The 24,962-nt window shown below is 48.7% G+C and overlaps 1 protein-coding gene across 3 annotated transcripts in view; it reads left to right on the top strand.

Annotated features, from left to right (window-relative positions):
• The window catches only part of ARHGEF6 (Rac/Cdc42 guanine nucleotide exchange factor 6), a 1,071,863-nt gene that overhangs the window by 676,355 nt on the left and 370,546 nt on the right, over positions 1–24,962 (top strand). For all 3 annotated transcript variants that reach the window (XM_078688613.1, XM_078688614.1, XM_078688615.1), the window contains one exon: positions 12,186–12,324. In XM_078688613.1, the coding sequence (XP_078544739.1) occupies positions 12,186–12,324 (139 nt within the window). The remainder of the gene's footprint in view (positions 1–12,185; positions 12,325–24,962) is intronic.

Raw genomic sequence — 24,962 nt, 5'->3', positions numbered from 1 at the left:
AGACACTACACCTATATCAGAGACTCAGGTCGAGGCATCGCCAACAGGCCTTAGCCAAGATCTAAAAACTGGTTCTATAGCCCCGCAATACCGCCCGACTAAGAACATACAAAAAGAGCCTTCTGAGACACATAATTCGAGGCCGGTTCCATCGAAACCGAAACTCATCGACACGACAGTCTACGGACCGAACGTCGTCGAACCGAAGGTGATTAAGCCAAAGGGCGCCAACCCGAAGGCCACCGTTCCATATAAGCCGTCGAAGCCAAGGGACGTCGAATCGACCACATCAAGTTCGCTGTCGAAAAAGGAACGAAGCCTGTCGACGTAGGCAAAAGGGCTACGCCCAAGGCGGTCGTCGAACCGAAAGCGAAACCTAAGGTCGTTGAACCGAAAGCAAAACCTAAGGTAGACCAAACCAAACCGGTCGAGCCGAAGCCCATCGATCCGAAGAGGGGCATCGAGCCAAAGCCGCAGGCTCCGAAGACACCTCTACAACCTAAACAAGTTACCGAACCGACGAAACCGCTCGGTCCGAAAACAGCGGTGAAACCTGTACAAGACATCGGACCGACAAAACCTGTCGGAAAACCTCAAAAAGCGATCCAGGCACCAAAAGCGGTCGAACCGATTAAAGGCATCGAACCGAAGAAGGTCAAACCTAAAACTACGGCGCCAAGGCAAAAAACTGTGGAAGAGGAGATCATCCATCCAGACCCCATCACAGAAGATCAGTCCAAGCTATATATTGACCCAAATACTGGGAAAGTGACTGTTTATACAAAAAAGAAAAGACCAGTGCCTGCTGAAGACTTTTCTAGAATTCCACTCAAAAAGAAAAGAGACTGTGCAACCTCTCCTATTCTTTTTCAACCTATCTCTCCAGCTATGCCTACTACTCCATATGCCCCATATGCACCTGCACGCTCTGACTACAACCCAAATGAAGATCAGGATGCAGATGTGGGTTTCGGATATCCACAAAACCCACATGTAGACCCCAATTCACAGCCATGGGGTGGGGGTGGTTAGCCAGGCACTGAGGGGGCTCTACCCATTACAGACCCTACTGTATACCCAGCTAAGCCATCACCCACAGAAGACACAGTGGATTTTAACTCTTTAATAGATAGAGCAGCAAGCTACCATAATGTAGACATGCATTCAGATGCCATAGAAGAAGATTTTCTATTTGATACGCTGGCAACATCAGAGAGAAGTGTCAAAACACTCCCCATGTTAAAGGGCGTCCTAAAGCACGCAAATGACATATTCAAAGACACTGCTAGGGCATGTGTCATCAACCCTAGAATAGAGAAGAAGTATAGGGCTGCACCAGTAGACCCTACTTACATCAGGGGACAACTGCCTTTAGACTCTTTGGTGGTATCCAATGCACGAAAGCGTGCTAATTCACAAACTACTGAAGAGGCTCCTCCTCCTGACAAGGAGTCAAAGATTTTAGAAGCATCAGGCAAGAGAGTAGCAGCACAAGCAGCAAACTCATGGAGAATAGCCAATACTCAGGCTTTGCTGGCCAGGTATGACAGGGCGCACTATGATAATTTAGAGGGACTTCTCCAACACTTACCTGAGCCTTACAAGGAGCAGGCAGATAAACTTATACAGGAGGGAAAGCTCATCACCAATGCCTCCATTAAGTGTGCTCTAGACGCGGCAGATACAGCTGCCAGATCTATCAACACAAGCGTATTGCTTAGGAGGCACGCATGGCTTCGCATATCTGGATTCAAGAATGAAGCACAGGCCACAATTCTTAACCAGCCTATAAATCCAGATTTTTTGTTTGGTCCAGCAGTTGACTCAATTCTGGACAAAATGAAAAAGGACACGGAGACTGCAAAGTCCATGGGAGCTCTTCAGTCCCAACAACACAAAGGCTCCTTTCGTCGCTCCAATTATAGAGGAGGAGCGCGAGGTAACACATCGCAGCAATCCTCCACATACAAACCTAATACGCAATCCACATACAATAAAAACACAAACAGGGGTGGATACAGAGGAAATAATAACAAGGGCAGAGGTCGTGGAGGCAATGCCAATAGATCCTCCACTAACACCAAACAGTGACTTCTTGGCACTACCCCAGACCATATAACACCGATCGGGGGAAGACTACAACAATTCCTGCTAGTCTGGTTAAACATCACTACAGACAAGTGGGTCAGGCAAATTATCCAACATGACTATTGCCTAGAACTCACATCAACACCGCCCAACATACCACCTGAACACCGTCCAATGTCACAGGAACATAAAACATTACTGCAGCAAGAGGTCATCAGTATGCTGCAAAAGGGGGCCATAGAACCAGTCCCACCCCAACATCAAGGAACAGGAATATACTCACTATACTTCCTCATTCCAAAAAAGGACGGTTCTCTCAGACCAATATTGGACCTCAGGCCCCTCAACCTGTACATTTTATCAGAGCTTTTTCATATGCTCACTCTCCAACAAGGTTTCCAACCACTGCTTCCCCAGGGAGACTTCCTAGCAACTCTAGACCTCAAGGACGCATACTTTCATATACCAATACACCCTGCTCACAGTAAGTATCTGAGGTTTACTATTCAAGGACAGCACTACCAGTTCAAAGTCCTACCATTTGGTGTAACAACAGCTCCACGGGTGTTCACCAAGTGCCTAGCAACAGTGGCAGCACATCTCAGGAGACAACACATTCATATGTACCCATATCTGGACGATTGGCTAATACACGCACCATCGGCCAAGCAATGTGCCAGCCACATGTCAAAGACCATTCATCTCCTGCATAGTCTAGGCTTCTCGCTAAACTACCCAAAGTCACACCTGCAACCCTCCCGCGTCCAACAGTACCTGGAAGCAACAATAGATACACTAGCAGCAAAGGCATATCCGAATGCAGCACAGATCAACGGAATGCAAGTGTTAATCCAAAGGTTCAGACCACAACACTCATTGCCAGCTCGAGTGTTTATGCAGCTAATAGGCATGATGGCCTTGTGCATATTCATAGTCCCTCATACCAGACTACGCATGCGTCTGTTACAGGAGTGCCTAGCAAGGCAGTGGAACCAGGCTCAGGGACAATTAAAGGACCTAGTGTTGGTGACCAGTCGGGCATACAACTCTCTGCATTGGTGGAATCCACAAAACCTTTGCAAAGGACGACTGTTCCAGGAGCCTGTCCCACAAATAGTGCTAACAGCGGACACATCCCTGCTAGGCTGGGGAGCCCATGTCCTGCATTACACAGTCCAGGGACTATGGACTATACGACAGAAAAAGATGCACATCAACCTTCTAGAGTTGATGGCGATCTTTCTAGCCCTAAAAGCGTTCAAGAAACACTTGTTCATCAAGACTCTGTTGATCCGGACGGACAACATGACAGCCATGTATTATATTCAAAACAGGGAGGAACACACTCCCCACAGCTGTCGCACCTGGCTCAAAGCGTGTGGAAATGGGCCATTCAAAGGAACATGTTTCTCATGGCAGAACACCTCCCAGGCAAGGACAATCAAATAGCCGACCTGCTCAGCAGGCACAGTCAACAGATGCACGAATGGGAGATTCACCCCAATGTGCTCCAACCATTCTTCCGGCAGTGGGGACAACCGGAGATAGATCTGTTTGCCACAAGCGGAAAACGCAAAATGCCAGTACTTTGCCGCCAGGTTCCCACATCCGCAGTCGCAGGGCAATGCGATATGGATGAACTGGTCAGGCAAATTTGTGTACGCTTTTCCCGCAGCTCCATTAATACAGCTAGTGGCATGCAAAATGCGCCAACATTCGCTGATGCTAATCCTAGTTGCTACCACATGGGCGAGGCAACCATGGTACACAACGTTCCTAGAACTGTCAGTGGTGCCTCATCAAAGACTGCGACTCACACCCAGTCTTCGAACTCAAAACCATGGCGAAATCCAACACCCAAACCCGCAACAGCTGAACCTGGCGATCTGGCTCCTGAGATCCTAGAGTTTGGATACCTGAACTTGCCTCCAGACTGCATGAATATTATCAAAGAGGCAAGAAGACCTACTACCAGGGCATGTTATGCAGCTAAGTGGAAACATTTCGTCATTTACTGCAGTAACAATGACATAAACCCATTAGATGCTTCTACACAAAACATCATTTGCTATCTCTTGCACCTACAACGTTGCAATTTAGCCTACTCATCCATCAGGATACATTTAGCTGCGTTAGCAGCATATCTCCAAAACAGGCAACACCTTTCACTGTTTAGAGTACCAGCAATTAAAGCATTTATGGAGGGACTCAAACGAGTAATTCCACCAAAACACCCACCTTCACCAGCCTGGAATCTAAACATCGTTTTAACCAGACTTATGGGACCACCTTTTGAGCCACTACACTCATGCGAACTACAATTTCTTACTTGGAAGGTGGCTTTCCTTATTGCCATTACTTCACTTAGAAGAGTTAGTGAGCTGCAAGCCCTAACTATTCAAGAGCCATTCATTCAAGTACATGCAAGTAGAGTAGTTCTCAGAACAAACCCTAAATTCACGCCAAAAGTGGTATCCCATTTTCATATAAATCAAACAATAGAACTGCCAGTGTTCTTTCAAAATCCACAGACAGTAGCTGAAAGGGCCTTGCATACTCTAAATGTCAAGAGAGCTGTGCTATACTATATAGATAGAACTAAGGCATTTCGAAAGACAAAACAGTTGTTTGTTGCTTTCTCACCGCAACACAAAGGCAACCCTATTTCAAAATCAGGTATAGCCAGATGGATAGTTAAGTGCATTCAGATATGTTATTTAAAGGCAAAACGCACCTTAACAGTTCCCCCTAGAGCGCATTCTACACGCAAACTAGGGACATCCATGGCTTTCCTAGGAAATATTCCTTTACACGAAATTTGTAGAGCAGCCACATGGTCAACCATACATACATTTACCAAAGACTATTGGGTAGATGTACATTCCAAACAGCAAGCTGCTGTAGGACAGGCTGTTCTCAAAACTCTTTTTCAGACTGCTGCAGCTGACACAGGCAGCCACCGCTAGGGGAGATACTGCTATACATTCTATGCACAGATATGAATTCAGCAGCCCACATGCCTCGAACGGAATATGCTACTTACCAGTATGCATCTGTTCTTGGCATGTAGGGCTGCTGACATTCATATCGCCCACCCGCCTCCCCGGTGCCTGTCGCAGCTGTAGCATTCACTCTTTGCATGGACATCTCTTACTGTACAATACTCCATCTCTGCTACAATGGCGAAAAACAATCTGAGGATGCCCATGCGCACTGTAGTCCGAGGGAGGAGCCACCTATCTCGTGATACTTCGAAGACTCTTCCAGGACAACAATGTGCAATCATCCGGACCCAACACTAGGCGGCGATCTATGCACAGATATGAATGTCAGCAGCCCTACATGCCAAGAACAGATGCATACTGGTAAGTAGCATATTCCTTCTCGGTCGGTGATGGGAGGTCAGCGAAAACGAGTGGAGCTCACGGGAGAAGGTCATCATTACCTGTTATTTGCTGGAAGTGGGTGATGAGAGTGTCCTACTCAGGGGAGATAATGGCGCCTTCGGAGGTGGCAGACCTTCTCGTACAGCAGAGCCTCTTCCCCCATCCTCACCCATTTTAGCATCGTGCCATGCCGCCACTGGGGGTGCCTACGTGGCTCTCCAATGGAGGGTAAGCGCTGTTTTTTCTAATAGCAGCACCAGGCCTGCAAAGCGCATCCGCACTTTGTCTTTTGCTATGCTTAAAAATAACTAAAGCGCCTGCCTTCCATGTGAGGATGTCAAGGAGTGCGTTGACATATCGCAGTGTGTCATGTATGGAACTCCAGTAATCGTGTAGGGACGGACAGGATCACAGTATGTGGCGTAGGTCATCTGGCGAGTGGCAATGGGGATTCATCTGCCAGTGCCATAGATATAGGCAAGTCAAAAAATACTTTTCCTATGGAAACTATGTCCTATCTATAACTATCTCCTGGCTTCCACGGGAGGAAAATGTTTTAAATATATATTTATAAGACATTGCAGCACTACAAACCATGACTACACCTAATTACAACACGCATGGCAATATTATATTATAAAGATTTTTTCATATAAACTTAGAAATTATATTAAGCAATATTCAATTACTGATTAGATGGGTCCTGGGAACTGTATGCTACTAAAGTCACATGCTGGCTGGACTTACAAGCAAGTGAATAATTGAGAAACCACTCACCTGTGAACAAGGCCACAAGCCGAAACACGTCAGGAAATGGAACTGACTATGCTGCATTCTCTCTGAAATTAAATGAAATGAAATAAAACGAAAGGCTACTTCATGGAGTTGGCCTTGCCATCTTTTGTGGTGTTTGAATGGAATTTAAGGGATGCTTCATTCCCATCAGCCTGAGCTGCCCTGTCGGGTTGGGGGCTCGCATTACAACGATTTTCTGTTTCAAGTAAGAATAAAGCAATATGTTGTTATCTCACAAAATTGTCATTGAATGCCCTGAAAGTGAAACGTTATTCCCTGGTGTTGTCAGATGGTCGCTGCTGCAGGTTCCAGTGGCAAATGATACAAGTGGTGGAGGGCAAAAGGCAGCTCTGCCTCATCTCATGCTGAATAGTTAAAGTGTGTGATATAAAGCTGCCCGAGTTAACCTTGGCTGCGGGGGATTGGTACAGCCATCTTACCTTGACTATAAAGTCATATCCCAGTTCCGCTCTCTCCAGGGTGTGGAGCATAGTACCCCACTCAGTCTGATCAAATTCCTGCGCTGCTCTAGTGAAGATCTTGGACAGAGATTTAGTACCGCAACCACCACCACCTCATCAGGGCGGCCAAGAGGACCTCCTTCGAAGACCGCCTCGACAACAACGCACACAATAGCAAGGAGCTCTTCAACATCGTGAAGGAACTCTCCAAACCCAGCTCCAACACCAATGACATCCCGCCGTCGCAAGCCCTGTGCGACTCCCTCGCCACCTTCTTCCACCACAAGATAGCAGACATCCACGACAGCTTCAACAGCCAGACAGCCCCAACAGACAGCAACACCACAGACCCTCCGCACACCATCGACCACAAACCCCTGCTAGCCTGGGCCAGCGTGAGCATCGATGACACCATCAAGACCATGCGCACAATCCACTCCGGTTCTCCGTCAGACCCATACCCGCACCTCGTCTTCAACAGAGCAAGCAGCTCCATCGCACCCCACCTGCGCAATGTCATCAATCTCTCCCTCGAGACTGCAACCTTCCCAGAGATATGGAAACACGCCGAGATCAAGGCCCTACTCAAAAAACCTAAGGCAGACCCAAGAGACCTCAAGATCTTTCGGCCCATCTCTCTGCTCCCTTGCCGCCAAGACATGGAACACCCTCCCACTGAGCCTACGACAGACCCAAGACCTGCTGATCTTCAGGAGGATTTTCAAGACCTGGCTGTTCGATCAGTAGCGCTCCTCCTCCCCCCAGCGCCTTAAGACCCTTGCGGGTATGTAGTGCGCTTTACAAATGATTGATTGAGTACGCTCCACTTCTATAAGAACATAAAGAAGAATGTCAGCAAGATTGGTCTTGCCCACTTGTAGAATTTCCCAAAATAGCCATCCTTCCCAGGTGCTTAATTGTACAGCAAGTTGGCAATTTCTATTAATATTCACTGCCTTTTTGTGCTACTGTAGGTAGACTGAAGACCTGAAAGAAAATTGTTTCCCTTGCCAGTCATCCCTTGTCTCAAAACTGGAGCGCTTCCTATAGCACTTGGTAAAAGTATCTGATTTTTTCCAGGGAACCACGCCAGTGTCCCATGTTGAATGTTTACTCCTGGGGTTGCCAATGACTCCCCCCACTGTTGGAACTCGGGCGCCGCAAGATTGCTGGCCTTCTGTCCATTTGCATAGTACAGTTCGCTCAATGTATATTATTCTTTTGATGTAAACAATCAATTAAGGGCCATTTTGGCTTTTTTTAGCCGCTTTCTATTTTAGTCTGTCGTATCTGCTGTGTGGGTCGTTAGTGTTTTATAGAATGATCCAATGCCGTATGTTCTTTTTTCTTCCTTCTCAGCAAATTACAGTCCAAGTCCAGCATCAATATAGAATGATTCAAGATAGACCCTTCTTGAATGTTGCTAACAGTAACATAACGTGTAGCAGTCAAAGCAATATCAAATTAGTGTATTCTCAATTGTGTTCCATGAGCAAAGGAAAGTAAAGTATTTCTTCTCCAGTGGGTGCGTGTATTTCCAGATGTCCAACAGGCCATGGTCACTCGTGTTATTCCTCAGCATTGCCTTGTCATTGTGGGCATCAATTGGACTGATCCTGTCAAGAACCGGATCCTGTGCTAAACTCCAGTCCCCTCCAATGAAACTCATAGTTATTCTGAATTCCGTGAGGACTTTAGACAGCAATTTGTTTAAATTGGGTAAATAGACTGATACAACTTCTGTTTGCTTTTGTCCATAATCTCTGGAGCAGAGTTTTCCAATTCAGAATGACCACAACATATTTCTTCGAGACACAAGAGTAGTATCCACTGAGCGGCATCTGACTGAGTAAGTTGACCGACAGCTGGATATAACCTTCTCTACCCAGTCCCTCTTCAGTTTCTTGTCTCTTTTTGATATGAGTGCATTTCTTGCTACTGTGCTTTATCCTCTTGTTCTAAATCCTGGTAGGACAATACCTTCTTAGCGTCAGGTATTCGACAGGCCATTATTATTCACTGAGACCACTCTGAGAGGCCTTTGAGATATTTTGTCAGGGAACAGATGATAGTAGTCCCCCTAAGGTCACACAGGTTGCATCTACTGTTTCAAAGACCTAAGGGACCCCATAGCCTTCATCAGTTGATGAAGGCTATGGGGGGCAAAGTAGGGGTCCTCACAGGAGTGATGTTTGTCAGAAAGGAGGGAGCAACTGGCCATGCATCCCAATCATGTGGGAGAATGAGGAAGACAGAAAACCTCCTGAGCCGAAATGATAGTCTGTAAGGGAGGAAAGTGGTGGAAGGTAGGGAATGAGGTATATAGTATCCAAACTGAGTATGGTAGAGTAGAACTTAACGGAAAAGCTGAAGAATTGGACCTAAAATTTTAGTCGGTGGGCCAAAACTTAGCACTCGTCAGCGGGGCCACCTAGTTTAGAACTGAAGTGAGTATTATTGGCAATCTTGACATGAGTGCACCATTTGATCGTGTAGAGTGATAAAGGAAAGAAAGAAAGAACAGTAGGTGGAGGAAGCGGCAACGCTTACATGTCCCAGGGCAGCAGGGGAGACTGGTGAAGCATACAGTAGAGAAGGATGAGAACCTGGGCCATTGGGAAGAGGCAAACAAGATTGTCTTGCTAAAAGCTGGCCATTGTCACAACTTAATCTACTCTTTGACTATGTGGAAGGATATCGTGAGGGGAGAGAAAAAGTGTGCAGATTGTAAATCTACTATTTTCTGGGGTTCAGAGAAACTCCCAGGAACTCGCACAGAAACCTGTGCCAGGTGCTTATTTCCTTGCAGATTCCATGGAAAGTCAGGTAACTTTTTTTTAGTGACTATCAATTCCTGTTGTGCTGAGCGTTCCATTTTGGAAAAAGGGGGTGGTGATGGACAGAGTTTCTGAATGATGCAGAATACTCTTACCAAGTCAAGAGATCATGGTTTTAATCCATCACCTGTTTTTTAGCTCATTGCACCATCCCAGCTCAGAACCTGGCTATATGCAAATTAGTCTGTTCCTGTCCCAGTGCATGATGGGAACAGGGCAAACCAAACTACCAAGCCAATTCTTATACTGGGAAGGAGACAAGCTTCCGGGGACCGGTTTCTGGCATCACAGCCTTCGTCGGCCCGGCTTGCTTGAATCCTGATGGTGCAATGAGCAAGGGACTCACGTCTGAGTATACCCTCCCACACATAGTGTGGATAAAATCTATTTTGGAAAAAGGGGGTGGTGATGGACAGAGTTTCTGAATGATGCGGAATACTCTTACCAAGTCAAGAGATCATGGTTTTAATCCTTCACCTGTTTTTTAGCTCATTGCACCATCCCAGCTCAGAACCTGGCTATATGCAAATTAGTCTGCTCCTGTCCCAGTGCATGATGGGAACAGGGCAAACCAAACTACCAAGCCAATTCTTATACTGGGAAAGAGACAAGCTTCCGGGGACCGGTTTCTGGCATCACAGCCTTCGTCGGCCCGGCTTGCTTGAATCCTGATGGTGCAATGAGCAAGGGACTCACGTCTGAGTATACCCTCCCACACATAGTGTGGATAAAATCGATTTTGGAAAAAGGGGGTGGTGATGGACAGAGTTTCTGAATGATGCAGAATACTCTTACCAAGTCAAGAGATCATGGTTTTAATCCATCACCTGTTTTTTAGCTCATTGCACCATCCCAGCTCAGAACCTGGCTATATGCAAATTAGTCTGTTCCTGTCCCAGTGCATGATGGGAACAGGGCAAACCAAACTACCAAGCCAATTCTTATACTGGGAAGGAGACAAGCTTCCGGGGACCGGTTTCTGGCATCACAGCCTTCGTCCATACATAGGAGCCCTTGTGCAAACGTACAATGCACATGCACACTTTTTGTTCTCCCTGAGGAAACCAGTTTTTCTCTCCGTCCCACCAAATGCGGGGTGATACCTTTCACATATCCACCAAGAAATGGGATTTATACCACCACTGTAGTGGTGTAAAAAGCGACCCTCTCCAGGTCGGAATGCAGAATAGGGGGGTTTGTGAATGCCCAGTTGTTTGGGACCATTCCCATACTTCCAAGGCTAACCATTCCATGGAACCCCGGTATTCCTCCCTCCTTTAGTGGGATTTACAGGTGTGAAGAATTCCACACTCACGGCGGAGATTCCTGTCAATTTAAATGGGCTTACGCCTGCCCTGAATCCCTTTGTGAATTCCTCGGAGGCATAAAAAATTGTAAATTTGGTCATAAATGTATATACTAGAAGATGTAAAATTAATTAAGTGCAAGAAACCACAGTGTGCATGTGCAGTTGTGATGGTGAAAAGGGACTATTGTGAAGCAGGGGAAAACTTAAAATCTGCCACAGTGGACCGGATGAAAACATTGAGATAGACAAGTTTACAGTAATGATTTGTCCTCTGACATAATGGTAGCTTATGTAAACTCCACTATCTGAAAACCTCCACATTTCCAGACTCATACTCCAATCCAACGCAGACGGAAAACCAGATCTGGCAGTCGAGTCTTCTCCTACATTGCTCCTAAAGCATGGAATGACCTGCCGCTACACATAAGAGCCTCCTCCTCACTTCTCAAATTCTGCAAGGAGCTGAAGACCTGGCTTTTTGAGTAGTCCCACTAGCCCTAGGTGTGCCTAGACTCACACCTGCTCTGCACCAGAATACCCTCCCGGGTGATAGTGCACTCTACAAATCTGCAAACAAAACGTAGCAAAGCTATTGCATTAGCACTGGTTTCACCCAATACCGGTTAATTAGATATGAATCATTGCAATGATAGGGTTTGCAGTCTGCCTTAATATGGCACACTTCGGGTTTCCGCTTTTTTATATTTCCTACATAAAGAATACCGTTTACATATTATGAACAATGTTAAAGAAAATGTCATTACACTGCTGACATCCATGTGAATGAAATGGTGTACCTGCACCAGTGATGGAAGTATCCTGCGACTATGAGATGCAGATAACAAAGTATTGTGGTAATTTTTTATAGCTTTGAAGATGCCCCTCACGAAGGTACGAAATTTATGTCACCTGTATATACTTCTCTGTGAATAGCCAGCAGAGTTCACAAAAGGAATACACGAAAACATAATAAGAGACTATGTCCGATAATTTTTTCGAATATCCTGTGTGGAATATTTAACGTCAGGGCCTATGCTACATTTTCTTATTTCACGGTATCTGAATGAGACTTCATTGGTGCTTTTGAAGTGCTTCATGGAGCAGCAGGAGGAGTTGGTTCAGCACAACTTTAGCCATTTGAAAATTTAAGGACGAATGATGTGGTTCTGTGAGAAACTAGATCTTCAGCTATTCTGTAGTTTGTTCTGGATACTCAAAAGTAGAGTTTACCTAACTGTTAAGAAGTGGAAATTGCATTTGTTTTTAACAGTAGCATTAAGCATTGTTTATTTTCAATGTTTCCTTTTAGCGAAGAATTGGAAACATGTATGGAAAATCAAGGAGCAGCCAGCCCAGGGATTCTTATGTTAACCACAAGCCTTAGCAAACCTTTTATGAGACTGGATAAATATGTTACCCTCTTTCAAGAACTTGAACGGCACATGGAGGTAAGAATAAATTAATACAAGTGTTATAAAAGCTTGTACATTCTGTGTGCAATTATCTGTACTCAACTCTCAGGTTTTGTCACTGCCTTACCGCTAGTTGGTAAATCTAGACACTTAGACTCTGATGACGAGTGGGCTGGTAACATAATTTAACAGGAGAAATTGTACGGTTTCTACCGTACCATGTGGATTTTGGTGCGTTAATGTGACACCTATAGCATTTGTAATGCAACAGGTTTTGTATTTATTTGACTTAGATGTATTGATATTACAAATATCAATGGCTTTTAATTTTTTTAAATAATTAATACTTAAATAAAAGTGATTGTAATTTATAATGGCAATAGCTTAAACTTTTGTAACTAACTTTTGTGAAGATTATGTTCAGTGTATTTTATTGTGATGAAAATCCAAGAACAGAAGTGAAATATTAACATCTTTTTGTGATATTTGTAATAAAGCTTGAAACATTGAGAGAACATATTTGAACCAGTGATGCTGTGGTTGCGCTGAGTGATGCTGTGGTTGCGCTGAGTGATGCTGTGGTTGCGCTGAGTGGTGCTGAGTGGTGCTGTGGTGGTGCTGAGTGATGCTGTGGTGGTGCTGAGTGATGCTGTGGTGGTGCTGAGTGGTGCTGTGGTGGTGCTGAGTGATGCTGTGGTGTTGCTGAGTGATGCTGTGGTGGTGCTGGGTGGTGCTGTGGTGGTGCTGTGGTGGTGCTGAATGATGCTGTGGTGGTGCTGAGTGGTGCTGTGGTGGTGCTGAGTGCTGCTGTGGTGGTGCTGAGTGATGCAGTGGTGGTGCTGAGTGGTGCTGTGAGTATGGTCTTCTTGGACCCCAAGGACCGATGGAGGCACAAAGTGAAATGTTATTATATTTTCTAGGAAATATCAAAATACCCCTCAAACACTGTTGCACATGAACTATGATATGAGCTCATGTCAGTGCCAACATAGACATGCTGGATGCTTGGAAGGAAGGGTGCGGGAGGGGGGTTGGATGGGGTGACAAATATTGAAGCCAGCTACATTCTGTTCTGTCACAGCCTATTTCGTTTTGTTTGATTATTTCGAATATGTAATGTGTGTGTGTGTGTGTGTGTATCACCTATTTACATTGCCCTGTGATTATTTATTTTTCCTTGTGCATTTCGTGTCTGTATCTTTCATTTTGTGTTTATCATCTGTTTGCACTGATTTGTGGCTGTCCGTATTTGAGTCTGTGTTTTGTGCCTATATGAATCTCGGTGTGAGAGAGAGGGTGGGGAGGCAACTAGAGAGAGAGCGCGCGCGTGTGTCTATGTGTGTGTGTGTTTGCATGTCTCTCTTTCGGTACCACGGAAAGATGCAAACAGTAATTGGCTGCCTTTGAAACGGAGCCTGGTTGTGGAGTGGAGGGAGGGGGTGACAGCTGGAGGTGCGAACCAGCTGTAATACGGGAGAGCTGAGGGGAAGGCGAGGGGCGTGCAAGGAACTAGGCAGAGCATGGCGAAATGGAGAGACTAGAAGATTGTTTAACGAGGGAAAGAAAAATGCCAGAGGGGATTGGGTGGGTGTTCTGAATTCGGTTTTCATTTGAGAAACTCGGATCACTGCATGTGGTTTTAGTATTGTGACCTGGATAAGAAGTGTGGGGGGGGGGATGCGCTCGAGCGCGGACTATTACATAAAAAATGCTGCGGGTCTTTAACATAGCACATATCACAAACTGAATTGCCTACTAGTACTTGAGCAATGGTCGGTGCTATTTCTCCACATTACGTCACTTTTTATATTATCTTAAGAGTTAAAAGTAAGAGTCCACGCTTCAGGAAACAGACCTACTGCCTGTAGGTTATACATTTCGCTGAAGAAAGCGCTCAACGCCATCGACATATACATACAGATTGTAACTCCACTCTTCAGACGCCTGCCGGGCGCACTCGCACACTTTATGAGCACCGGTACGGTTGGAGAGTCCCCGCCAGAATCTGGTAGGACAGTTGGTATGGAGGCCCTGGCGACTTACCCTACCACTCCCACCCAGTAATGGCCCCCCAAGCATGTCCTGAGGTGTGAAGATGGTCTTTGAAGGCCGTTTACAGTCTTCCACATCGTTTTCTGGTGTGAGAGCTGGGGACAACTGTTTTGGGGTGCCATAAACTCGCCCGTGAGGTGTGAGCTCCCCCTCCCTGTGGCTTTCTTTCATGGAAAGCTGACTCGCAGAATCCCTCGCCCGTTCAAAAATATTTCTGCGATTTGTTTTGGTTCTGGCTGGTGGGGCCTCAGCCATAAAGGAAAGATAAAGGGAGAGACTGTGGCATGGAACGCAAGGCAGAGGGGGGCTGTAGAGGGGAGAGAGCACGCAAGGGGGGGCATACAGTCAAAGAGAGAGAGACCGGCAGCAGACTCAGGAGAGAGCACGCGCACGGGAGGGGTAGAGGAGAGAGACAGTCAAAGAGAAAGAGAAGCTGAGACAGGCAGTCACAGAGAGAGGCAAGCTAGGCAGTGGTTAGTGAGAGAGGCAGAGACAGGTAGTGGAGTGAGACAGAAGCATAAAGAGAGGAGCGAGGCCAAGTAGAAAAGACAGGCAGACAGAAGGTCAATGGAAGAAAAAGAGAGACAGGCAGTCAAAGAAAGAAAGCGAGAGACATTAAGCGCAAGAAAAAAAATGTAGCTGGGATTCAAAGAGGGGATTAGTGGAAGGGATGCGATGCGGGGAGACGACAATAGCATTAGTGGGCTGCAAGCACGCGCACACATCAAGATTGGGCGGGAGGGGGTTTGAATCCCGGGGATGTAATGAAGTCTTGTCTGAGACAGAAGGTGACGTGGATGGAGGGGCTCGGAGGTGGGAGATGTAGGAGACGTTTGTTATGGGTAGTGCGGAGTTTGGTAATGCCTCCATTGCGTTGTATAAAAAAGACGTGCACGCTGCAATGGTTATTATTAGCATAAAACATTACTGAGGTCAAAACATTAGAGGAAGAAAGAATGTGAAGTCAGAGGAAAATGGCCAGCATGTGGCAAACATTGGGAATATGGAAACAAGACAGAGCTATGCAAAATAAATATATTGAGCGGGCTGGACCTCACCTTCCAAACTGCTTGTGCACGTTAGTGAGACTACCTTGAATATTGTTTGCACAGAGTAGTGAGGCCTTCTTTGCTGCATTGTGTGCACACATAACTAAAATAAATTCTAGGGTGATGTGTGCATTCATTGGAGAGATCTCACTCAGAGTATTATATGCAGTCACTGGGAGGACCTCACCCTCCGTACTGCTTGAGCATGTTAGTGAGATAACCTTGAATATTGTTTGCACTGACTGCCTTCTCTGCTGCATTGTGTCAAGCCACTAATGAGACTTCACCTGGACTGTTGTGTGCACTTCTTACTGAGAACTCATGTGTACTCTCTGCATGCACGAGCAAGGTTTCCACACAAAGATGGTGCCAATGAAAGGGAACTTTGTGCACGAATTTGCCCTGGACGTTTTGGTGCGCTTATAACTGAGTTTTGGATTACAAAACGATTGTGCACACTCGTGAGTGAGTCCTCCTTTTAAGTAGTGTCTACACTCACAAGTGAAAACTCATGGTTATTTAAGTGTAATACGTGGGTGGTTGTCTGGCACGAAGTTGTGCAAAACATTGCGTCGATTTACTTGTCCTAACAAGGCCAAGCAGACACAGAGTAAACGAATATGTGCATTTGTAAACTCAGCCTCAGCGTGAACAGTATCCTGGCACTGAAAAAAGCAGACATTTGTGCGACCTTGGAAGGATGAACGGCCCACAATGCTGTGGTGATTTGTGCCCTGCGATGTGAACTGAGCACATGGCGCAGAAACAGAATCCGATATTTGTGAACGAGAGATCAAATATTTGCATCAGGAGATTGAAACTGTGCAAAAGAATCAATATTTTAGTGTGTGCGAGTTGTACTAGAGGTGGCTTCCCAGGTTGGCTGCCTTTGAAACGGAGCCTGGCTGTGGAGTGGAGGGAGGGGATGACAGCTGGAGGTGCGAACTAGCTGTAATACGGGAGAGCTGAGGGGGAGGTGAGGGGCGTGCAAGGAGCTAGGCAGAGCATGGGGAAATGGAGAGACTACAAGATTGTTTAACGAGGGAAAGAAAAACGCCCGAGGGTATTGGGTGGGTGTTCTGAATTCGGTTTTCATTTGAGAAACTCGGATCACTGCATGTGGGAGCCAGAGAAGCGTCCGTGAAGCAGAGCCTTTGAAGAGCGGAGAAGCAGATTGCCTTCAAGGCAAGTGTGAAGCAGTGAGACCAGGGGGGAGTAGAAATGCGAGTCACGGCCTGTGGCCGTAAAAAGTGAAGTGAATAATTAGGGGAGGAGAACTGGCAGAGGCCGGCCGAGCGCACTCTGGGGAAGCCTGTGGGAGCGAGGCTGATGCCTTTCATGTGGGGAAATGCGCGTGCATGTGGTCACGTGATTCACGTGAACTGTTGGAAATCCGATTTTTGAGAGCCTTTTGAGAGCCTTGGGTTTAAGTCTTGGTTTAGCGGTGGTTTAGCGGCATTAGACTCGCATATTCATTCCTGCAGAATGGAATAGGCGAGACCTAAAGAAGAGCATCACAAGACGACACCACAGAATAGAATGAACGAACTAATTCATCAAGGTTCTCAACACTGGGAAAACCACCAAGTCTTTATATCTACCTCACTTAATGAAAGAGGATGGCGAAATAAGCACGATCGAGCGTGATTAATCAACCATATCTACCTCACTCAAATAAGCGGAATGTAGACACTAGCACTGAATATGCCAAGCAACGTATCTACCTCAACTAAAAGCAACGTGCAGACCTCCAACAACACGAGAAAGTGAACAATTACGGAAGTACAACAGGCTCCAGAACGAGACGTCAAGAACAAATATGCGGAACTTAAAAACACATATCCTTTTAATGAATAAGCCAAGAGGATCAATGGGTATGCCTGTACAGTCATGCCAGAGACAAAGAGTGGTGGGAGGGAGCACGGGAGACAATTTATAACAAGATCGACAACCCTAGCTAAGTCCCGGGGAAGCGTGGAGCAGAGGACATTGCTGTCGCACGCTTCCAACACAAGAAAGAAGAGGGGGGGGAGAGGGAGGGAAGGACAGGGGGGGGGAAAGGAGAGGGCAGTTATGTCTGTTATGTCTGTTATATTTGTTTTGTAGTTTTAGCTTTGTATGTCACGTCTGTCACGTTAGTCAAACCTACTACCCAAGGCACAAATCAAGACAGGAATAGAGACCAAATCACGCACACCATGACCACTTTACCATCCAACAAGAATAACCATAGCAAACACTCCCCATGTACCCGGAAATCTAAAATACTACGACCAACACCATACTGCAATGAGTAACAAAGAGACACTGCAATCAGATCTCAAGGTTGTATCATTGAACGTAAAGGGATTGAACCACCCTGTTAAAAGGAAAAAGATTTTAGACTACCTAGCAAAAACAAAGGGAGATATCATCCTCCTGCAAGAAACCAAACTATCAGCAGAGGATGCGAGTAAGCTCAAAACGCGCTGGATAAGCCACCTAGCCTGCTCACCGGCGATAGGAAAAAAGAGAGGAGTAATCACCCTAGTGAGCTCTAAGTCCAAAATAACTATCGAAAGTGTAGATCATGATGATGAGGGCAGAATTCTGCACACACGACTAAAGAAAGGAGAGGATACAATATCAGTAACAAATATATACGCCCTGAACACTGATGATACAGCATTTTGGGAGAATGTAACCAGGAAACTAGAAAAGCATCACACAAACAACCTAAACATTGTTGCAGGCGACTTCAACCTAGTCCTAGACCACATTCTAGATAGGCAGTCACAAGCCAAGATTAGTCCAATAGCCTCCCACAATACCCTGAAAAATATCTGCAATAGATTGCAGCTACAAGACCCATTGAGACTCCAGCACCCAGACACCCGAGACTATACTTTCTACTCCAACCCGCACAACACTTATAGCAGAATCAACTATATTCTCATCTCTAAATCACACATACACCTGACTGAGCATACAGATATAGCAGCTAGAACGATCTCAGACCACTCCTGCATTAGCCTACACCTGTCAGGCAGACATAACGACCACACTACCAGAAAATGGCGGTTCAACAACATAACTCTAGCGAGACAAGAGGACAAAGACACAATCGAAAAAGCGATCAAAAACTACATCACAGAAAATGACACAAAGGACACCAACCCAAAATACATGTGGGAGGCCCTGAAAGCGACCATAAGAGGCAACCTGATAGAAATCAAAGCCAGAAGGGACAGAGAAGCAAATGCGCATCTAAACAAGTTAGAGAACGACATCAAACTACGAGAAGCAAAGCACATAGAGGGCACGTCAAACTCAGATCTCCATCTAACCCTCACAAGTAAAAAATACGAATACAACAGAATCATCAGTGAGAGGGCAGGAATGTGGATCAGGAAATACAAACAGATCAACCTGTGTGAGGCCAACAAAGCAGGGAAAATATTAGCGTCATACCTCAAACGCAAACAAAGACAGCACTCCATATCAAATATTACAGACAAGCAAAACATAACACATACAAGCCACTCGGAAATCCTACAAACCTTCAGGGAGTTCTATAAAGAACTATACACCAATTACACAGATTACTTTAAAAAACTCAACCTACCCAAGCTACTAGACGAAGAAGCCAGAACGCTAGGCCAAGACTTCAAAGAATCAGAGATAGCAATTGCCATAAGCTCATTAAAAGACAACAAAGCACCGGGACCAGACGGCTACACGGGACCCTTCTATAAGTTCAAAGATCTTCTTACCCCAGTCCTGACAAAAGCATTCAACCACTGCACAGAGGAGGGCACAGTAACAGAAACTATGTCACAAGCCGACATAGTAGTCATCAGGAAAGAAGGCAAAGACACACAATGGCCCAAAAACTACCGCCCCTTATCGCTTATTAACCTAGACTGCAAACTATACGCAAAAGTGCTAGCCACCAGACTCAACAAAATTCTACCCCAGCTAATTGGAAACACGCAGGTAGGGTACATGAAATCACGCATGTCACATGACAACACCAGACTACTGTGCCAGATGATTGAACACTCCTCTAATTCCACACACCCGGCTGTAGCTATAACACTAGACACCGAAAAAGCATTTGACAGGGTCTCCTGGCACTTCCTTGAGAAGTGCCTGCAAGAATACAACGTAGGGAGCGAGTACACGAAGAAAGTCATGGCGTTATATAAAAAACCTATAGCAAAAATTGCCATAAACGGCGGATCCTTCGCCCCGTTCATACTTGAAAGAGGCACAAGACAGGGGTGCCCTCTATCCCCGCTACTATTCCTACTGGCGTTAGAACCTCTGATCACAGACACCCTAGCAAACAGTCAAATCGCAGGAATAATGATAAACAATACTACAGCAAAGATCGCGGCCTACGCGGACGACTTTTTAATGATGACAAACGACCCTGCCGAATCCATACCAGCACTCATGAGCACGATAGAGACATATGCCAATCACTCAGGCTACAAACTCAACAAAGACAAATCTGACTGCATGCCACTCAATGTCCACATCACCAAAGAGGTACTAGGGAATATAGGACTGGCTTGGCAGCCAAAAGCAAAACCAACAATTGATGGACAGAATGCAGAACAATGTCATACATTCACCCCTGTACAGAGATCTGAGCCTAAATCCATCGTTTTTTTGCACTCCACACCACCCCAGGTCAGACATGGCCATATGCAAATCAGCCTTGACCCTGTGCCTCATGGGAACAGTCCAGCCCGAACTGCCAAGCCATGTCTTTCCTGGACCGGAATTGTTGGAGCCGGCCTCATGGCGTGGTCCTACCCCTCCCGCATGGAGGGCCCAGGCCGACATCAGCCCTCCACCCAGCATCGGGCAGCCCTTTTACCCGACACTGCACGCCCCAACATTGCTGGTCCAGTCACCATCCCGGACCCCCCCTACCGGCCTGGCTCCATCGTGGGCCCCTCACGACCTAAGCACGAGGCCGCCCCCGACTCCATCTTGGGCCCACCACGTCACGACCACGTGGCTCCTGGCCCGGCCCAGGCCCAGCGAAGCCCAGACATCGAGGCGCCAAGATCTACCCAGGTGGTCGAGTGGCCACTCGACAGATCCCGGAGGAGGGGAGTTTCGATGGCCCTCTAACCGTCCCCGGACGCCTGGTATCGATCGCCCCCGGCATCCCTGGGTGCTGGCTCCACCCCCCTGCTGGGTGTCTGGACACCATCTTCCCGGCCCCTCTGACCCCCAGGCGCGAGGGTCCGGACATCAAAGGACTCCAGTCCTATATCTGGGCCAGCTCCGGAGTAGGACGGCAGTTGTATCCTGGACTGGAAAGCCCTACTGACGCTGTCACGGTCGACCCCAGAAGAACTCATTTCCTGCAACCTGAAGAGACCCCCGAGAGCCTGCTGGCGCTGCCGCGGCCCACCTTTACCGAACCATCTTGAGAGCCTGCTGGCGCTGCCGCGGCCCACCTTTGCTGAACCATCTTGGGAGCCTGCTGGCGCTGCCGCGGCCCACCTTTGCTGAACCATCTTGAGAGCCTGCTGGCGCTGCCGCGGCCCACCTTAGCTGAACCATCGTGAGAGCCTGCTGGCGCTGCCGCGGCCCACCTTTGCCAAACCATCTTGAGAGCCTGCTGGCGCTGCCGCGGCCCACCTTTGCCGAATCATCTTGAGAGCCTGCTGGCGCTGCCGCGGCCCACCTTTGCCGAACCATCTTGAGAGCCGGCTGGCGCTGCCGCGGCTCAACCTCTCGGAACCCCCGGCTCGAGGATTGAGAGCTGTGCGCAGGGTATCCCTTCATATACCCCAACCGAGACTGTCCCGCTACCCTGACCCCCTTTTACGAGACCTTACAGACCCCTCGGTCTACTTGTACATCTCGCTGGGAACCAGCAGCCTTTATTTCCTGATAAAGCTTACGAACTCGACCTCTGGTGTGGTGTCCATTTGTAGTGTGTGGTTACTCTGCTGTGCGATCCTAGGAGAGGGCCCTCACTCCGGAGGCCTCTCAGTAACGTTCGGCTACTTCTTGATGGAGAGGTGGACCTAGGGGTGGTCAGTCAGATATCTTCTGCCTCCCCCGGGGTCGCCTTTCTAACATTGGTGGCAGGCGACGGGATCCGAGCCAACGCAGATCGTACAGAGAGTAATTCGCTCACTACCGAGAAAAACACACCGCGACCATGACTACTCAGGAAACCAGACCGACTGCGGAATTCCAGAAAGAAAAGATGGAGGATTACAGCCACAAGGAATTAAAACAATTCTGCAAGGACCTAGGCATCGCTACCACGGGCCTCAACACCAAAGAGGACTTTAAATCAGTCCTGCAAGCCTGGGCGGACCCCGATAACGCGCCGCCCCAGAATGAAGATAACCCGGGCCCGAACGGGCGCCCAGAGACCGACGCGAACCCAGCGGGGGAAAGACCCGCAAACCTGGACACGGGCCTCCCCCACGGAGACGCCCGAGAACAAGAGAGGAACCGGCTCCACGAGTTGGAGCTCGCCCGACTCCGACAAGAAGGAGAGATACAGCTGGCAGAAAGGAAATTAGCCCTCGAGCAACTACGGCTAGAAGGAGACTTAGAGGAAAGGCGAAGACAACGAGACCTCGAAGAAAAGAAACTCATGCTCGAGCATGAGCGCGGCCTCAAAGAACTGGAAATCAAGGCCAAGACAACAGAAACCGGCACCGCCGGGGGTAAGACCTCACCCCCGCCGGTGGACACGAAGGTGCACATACCCAAGGAGGTCGTCAAAGAATACTATAAGAACGACGACATCCAACAGTGGTTCAAAGCCTACGAGGTCGCCATGACCGCCCATCGAGTACCCCTCAAAGACTGGGGCGCCGGCTTATGGGGAAAGTTCATCAACGAGGGGAGAGACGCCCTGCTAGAGCTCCCCGACGCCGAGATGACCTCGTACGAACACATGAAGACCGCCCTCCTCACTCGCTACGGACTCACCCCCGAAATGTACCGGCAGCGATTTCGAGACTGTAAAAAAATCCCCGGTACCACTTGGGTGGAGTACGTGAACTTTTACAGCAGAGCCTTCGAAGGGTGGATCAGAGGCTGCCAGGTCACCACCTACCAGCAGTTGGTCGACCTCATCCTATGGGAGCATCTTTCCAATAATTGCTTCGTCGAACTCTGGCAGCACCTCCTCGACAGCAAATTGACAGAGCCACGAAAACTCGCTGTCGAGGCGGATAGATGGGTGAGCAACCGAGTTCCCCGGAGTCCGATGGGAGACTACGGCCGGGGATCCCCGGGGAACCACCGACCACAAGGCGGCGGAGGAGGCCAGAGCAGGGGCCGAGACACCCCCGCGGGGTCATCCCCTGCCTCTCCGTCGCCATCCCTGGGTTGGAGGGGAGGCCCCCCAGCAAGACCCGTGCCCCGCCCGAATGTGACGTGCCACAGATGCCAGCGACAGGGCCATTATGCGAACGACCCTCTCTGCCCGATGAACCAGCGACCCGGCACCACCGGTCCCCCGAGCCGCCAGATCACGGCTGCCGCCCTGAGTGCAGAGGGAGGCGAAGAAGAGGGCGACGACACCGAGCAGGCCGAGTGGGAGCCCGCAGCCATGATCTTAGCATGCCTGGGTGATCGAGACATGATCCCCCGAGACCCGATCCCAGGTAACACCCAGAAATACCGCCAATGGGTCACCATCAATGGACGCCGGGCCGAAGCCCTCCGGGATACTGGAGCCAGCGTGACGGCGGTCCGCTGCCACTTGGTGACCCCCGAACAAATTCTTCCCAACGTCTTGTGCCCAGTGCGGTCGGCGGACAACTCTGAAAGTTTGTGCCAGATGGCCCGCATCCCCTTCGAGTGGGGAGGGGTGTCGGGCATGCTGAAAGTGACTGTCCGAGACGATGCCCCCGTGGACTGCCTCCTCGGGAACGACCTGGAAAGTTCCCTCTGGGCCGGCGTAGAGCGGAGAGAGCATCTGGGGATGCTAGGCCTTCCCGAGTGGGTTTGCGCGACCACCCACTCCATGTCCGCCCGGGCCTCCACCCCAACGGAGGAAGCCTCGATCGAGGAGCCGGAGTGGCCCGCACCTCCACCGCCCGCCGTCCCCGAGGACACCGACCCTGAACCCGGCCCCCAGGGGCCCAGCCATGAGGAAATCACCGAGCTCGGCCACCTTCCAGAACTAGCTCAGTGGCGCCAAGAAGGTGGCCCCACCCGCGAACAATTCCGACAAGAACAGAGCACCTGTCCCTCCCTCGAGGGAGTTCGACGACAAGCCGCCACTCAAGCCGCTGGAGACCCTGTGGGGTCCCACTGGGTCTATTGGGACAACGACCTTCTCTACAGTGAGCAGAAGATTGCCGAACTAGGGGCCAGCCGGTGCTGGTCGTTCCCCTCCGATTTAGAGACTTCCTCTTGAACTTAGCACATGATGTGCCCCTCGCCGGGCACCTGGGGCAGGACAAAACTTACAGCCGCCTGGTGACTCATTTCTACTGGCCGAAAATGCGCAACGATGTGCACAATCACTGCAGATCCTGCCCGACTTGTCAAGCCAGCGGGAAGAGCGGAGGGAAAGTCAAAGCCCCGCTTCAGCCGTTTCCCGTGGTCACCACCCCCTTCGAGCGAGTGGGGATAGACATCGTGGGGCCCCTGGACCCCCGCACCTCTCAAGGGCACCGCTTCATCCTCGTTCTGGTGGACCATGCCACCCGCTATCCGGAAGCCATCCTCCTCCGAACCATCACGGCCCCAGTAGTAGGTCGAGCCCTAATGGGGATCTTCTCCAGAGTCGGCTTCCCTCGAGAAGTCGTGAGTGATCGGGGTACAAACTTTATCTCCAAGTATATGCGATCCCTGTGGCAACAGTGCGGGGTCACATATAAATAAGTTCACCACCCCGTATCACCCCCAAGGGAATGGACTTGTGGAGCGGTTTAACCGAACACTGAAGGAAATGATCAAGGGCCTAGAGGAGCCACTACGACGCAAATGGGATGTTCTGCTGCCTTGCCTCCTGTTTGCCTATCGCGAAGTACCCCAGAAGTCCCTGGGGTTCAGCCCCTTCGAACTATTGTATGGGCACCCGGTCCGAGGCCCCCTCAGCCTGGTCAAAGAAGGCTGGGAGACGGCTGTCCGAGGTGCTCCACCAGATGTCTACCAGTACCTCCTGACCCTCCGCAACCAGACTCGGAAGTTCCGGGAACTTGCCGAAGCCAACCTTGAAGCCAGTCAGGAGGAGATGAAACGCTGGTATGACCAGAACGCCTCGTCCATCGAATTCGAACCGGGCCAGCAGGTCTGGGTCATGTCCCCGGTTGAACCTTGTGCCCTCCAGGATAAGTGGACGGGGCCCTTCAAAGTGGTGGAGCGCAAGAGCCCCGTCACCTATCTGGTGGACATGGAGTCCCCCAGGAACCCCCTCTGGGTTCTACACGCTAACCGGCTCAAGCCGCACTTTGCCCGCACCGAACTAAGTCTGCTGTTAGCGACCGATGACGGAGCTGAAGACGACTCCGAACCGTTGCCAGATCTCATGAGCACCACTGAGAAGGACGGCTCCATCGAAGGGGTCATGCTCTCCTCCACCCTGAC

This window comes from Lissotriton helveticus, chromosome 4_1 (genome assembly GCF_964261635.1).
Source record: "Lissotriton helveticus chromosome 4_1, aLisHel1.1, whole genome shotgun sequence".
Taxonomy (NCBI): Eukaryota; Metazoa; Chordata; class Amphibia; order Caudata; family Salamandridae; genus Lissotriton; species Lissotriton helveticus.
This window is presented reverse-complemented; position numbering and strand designations above follow the sequence as displayed.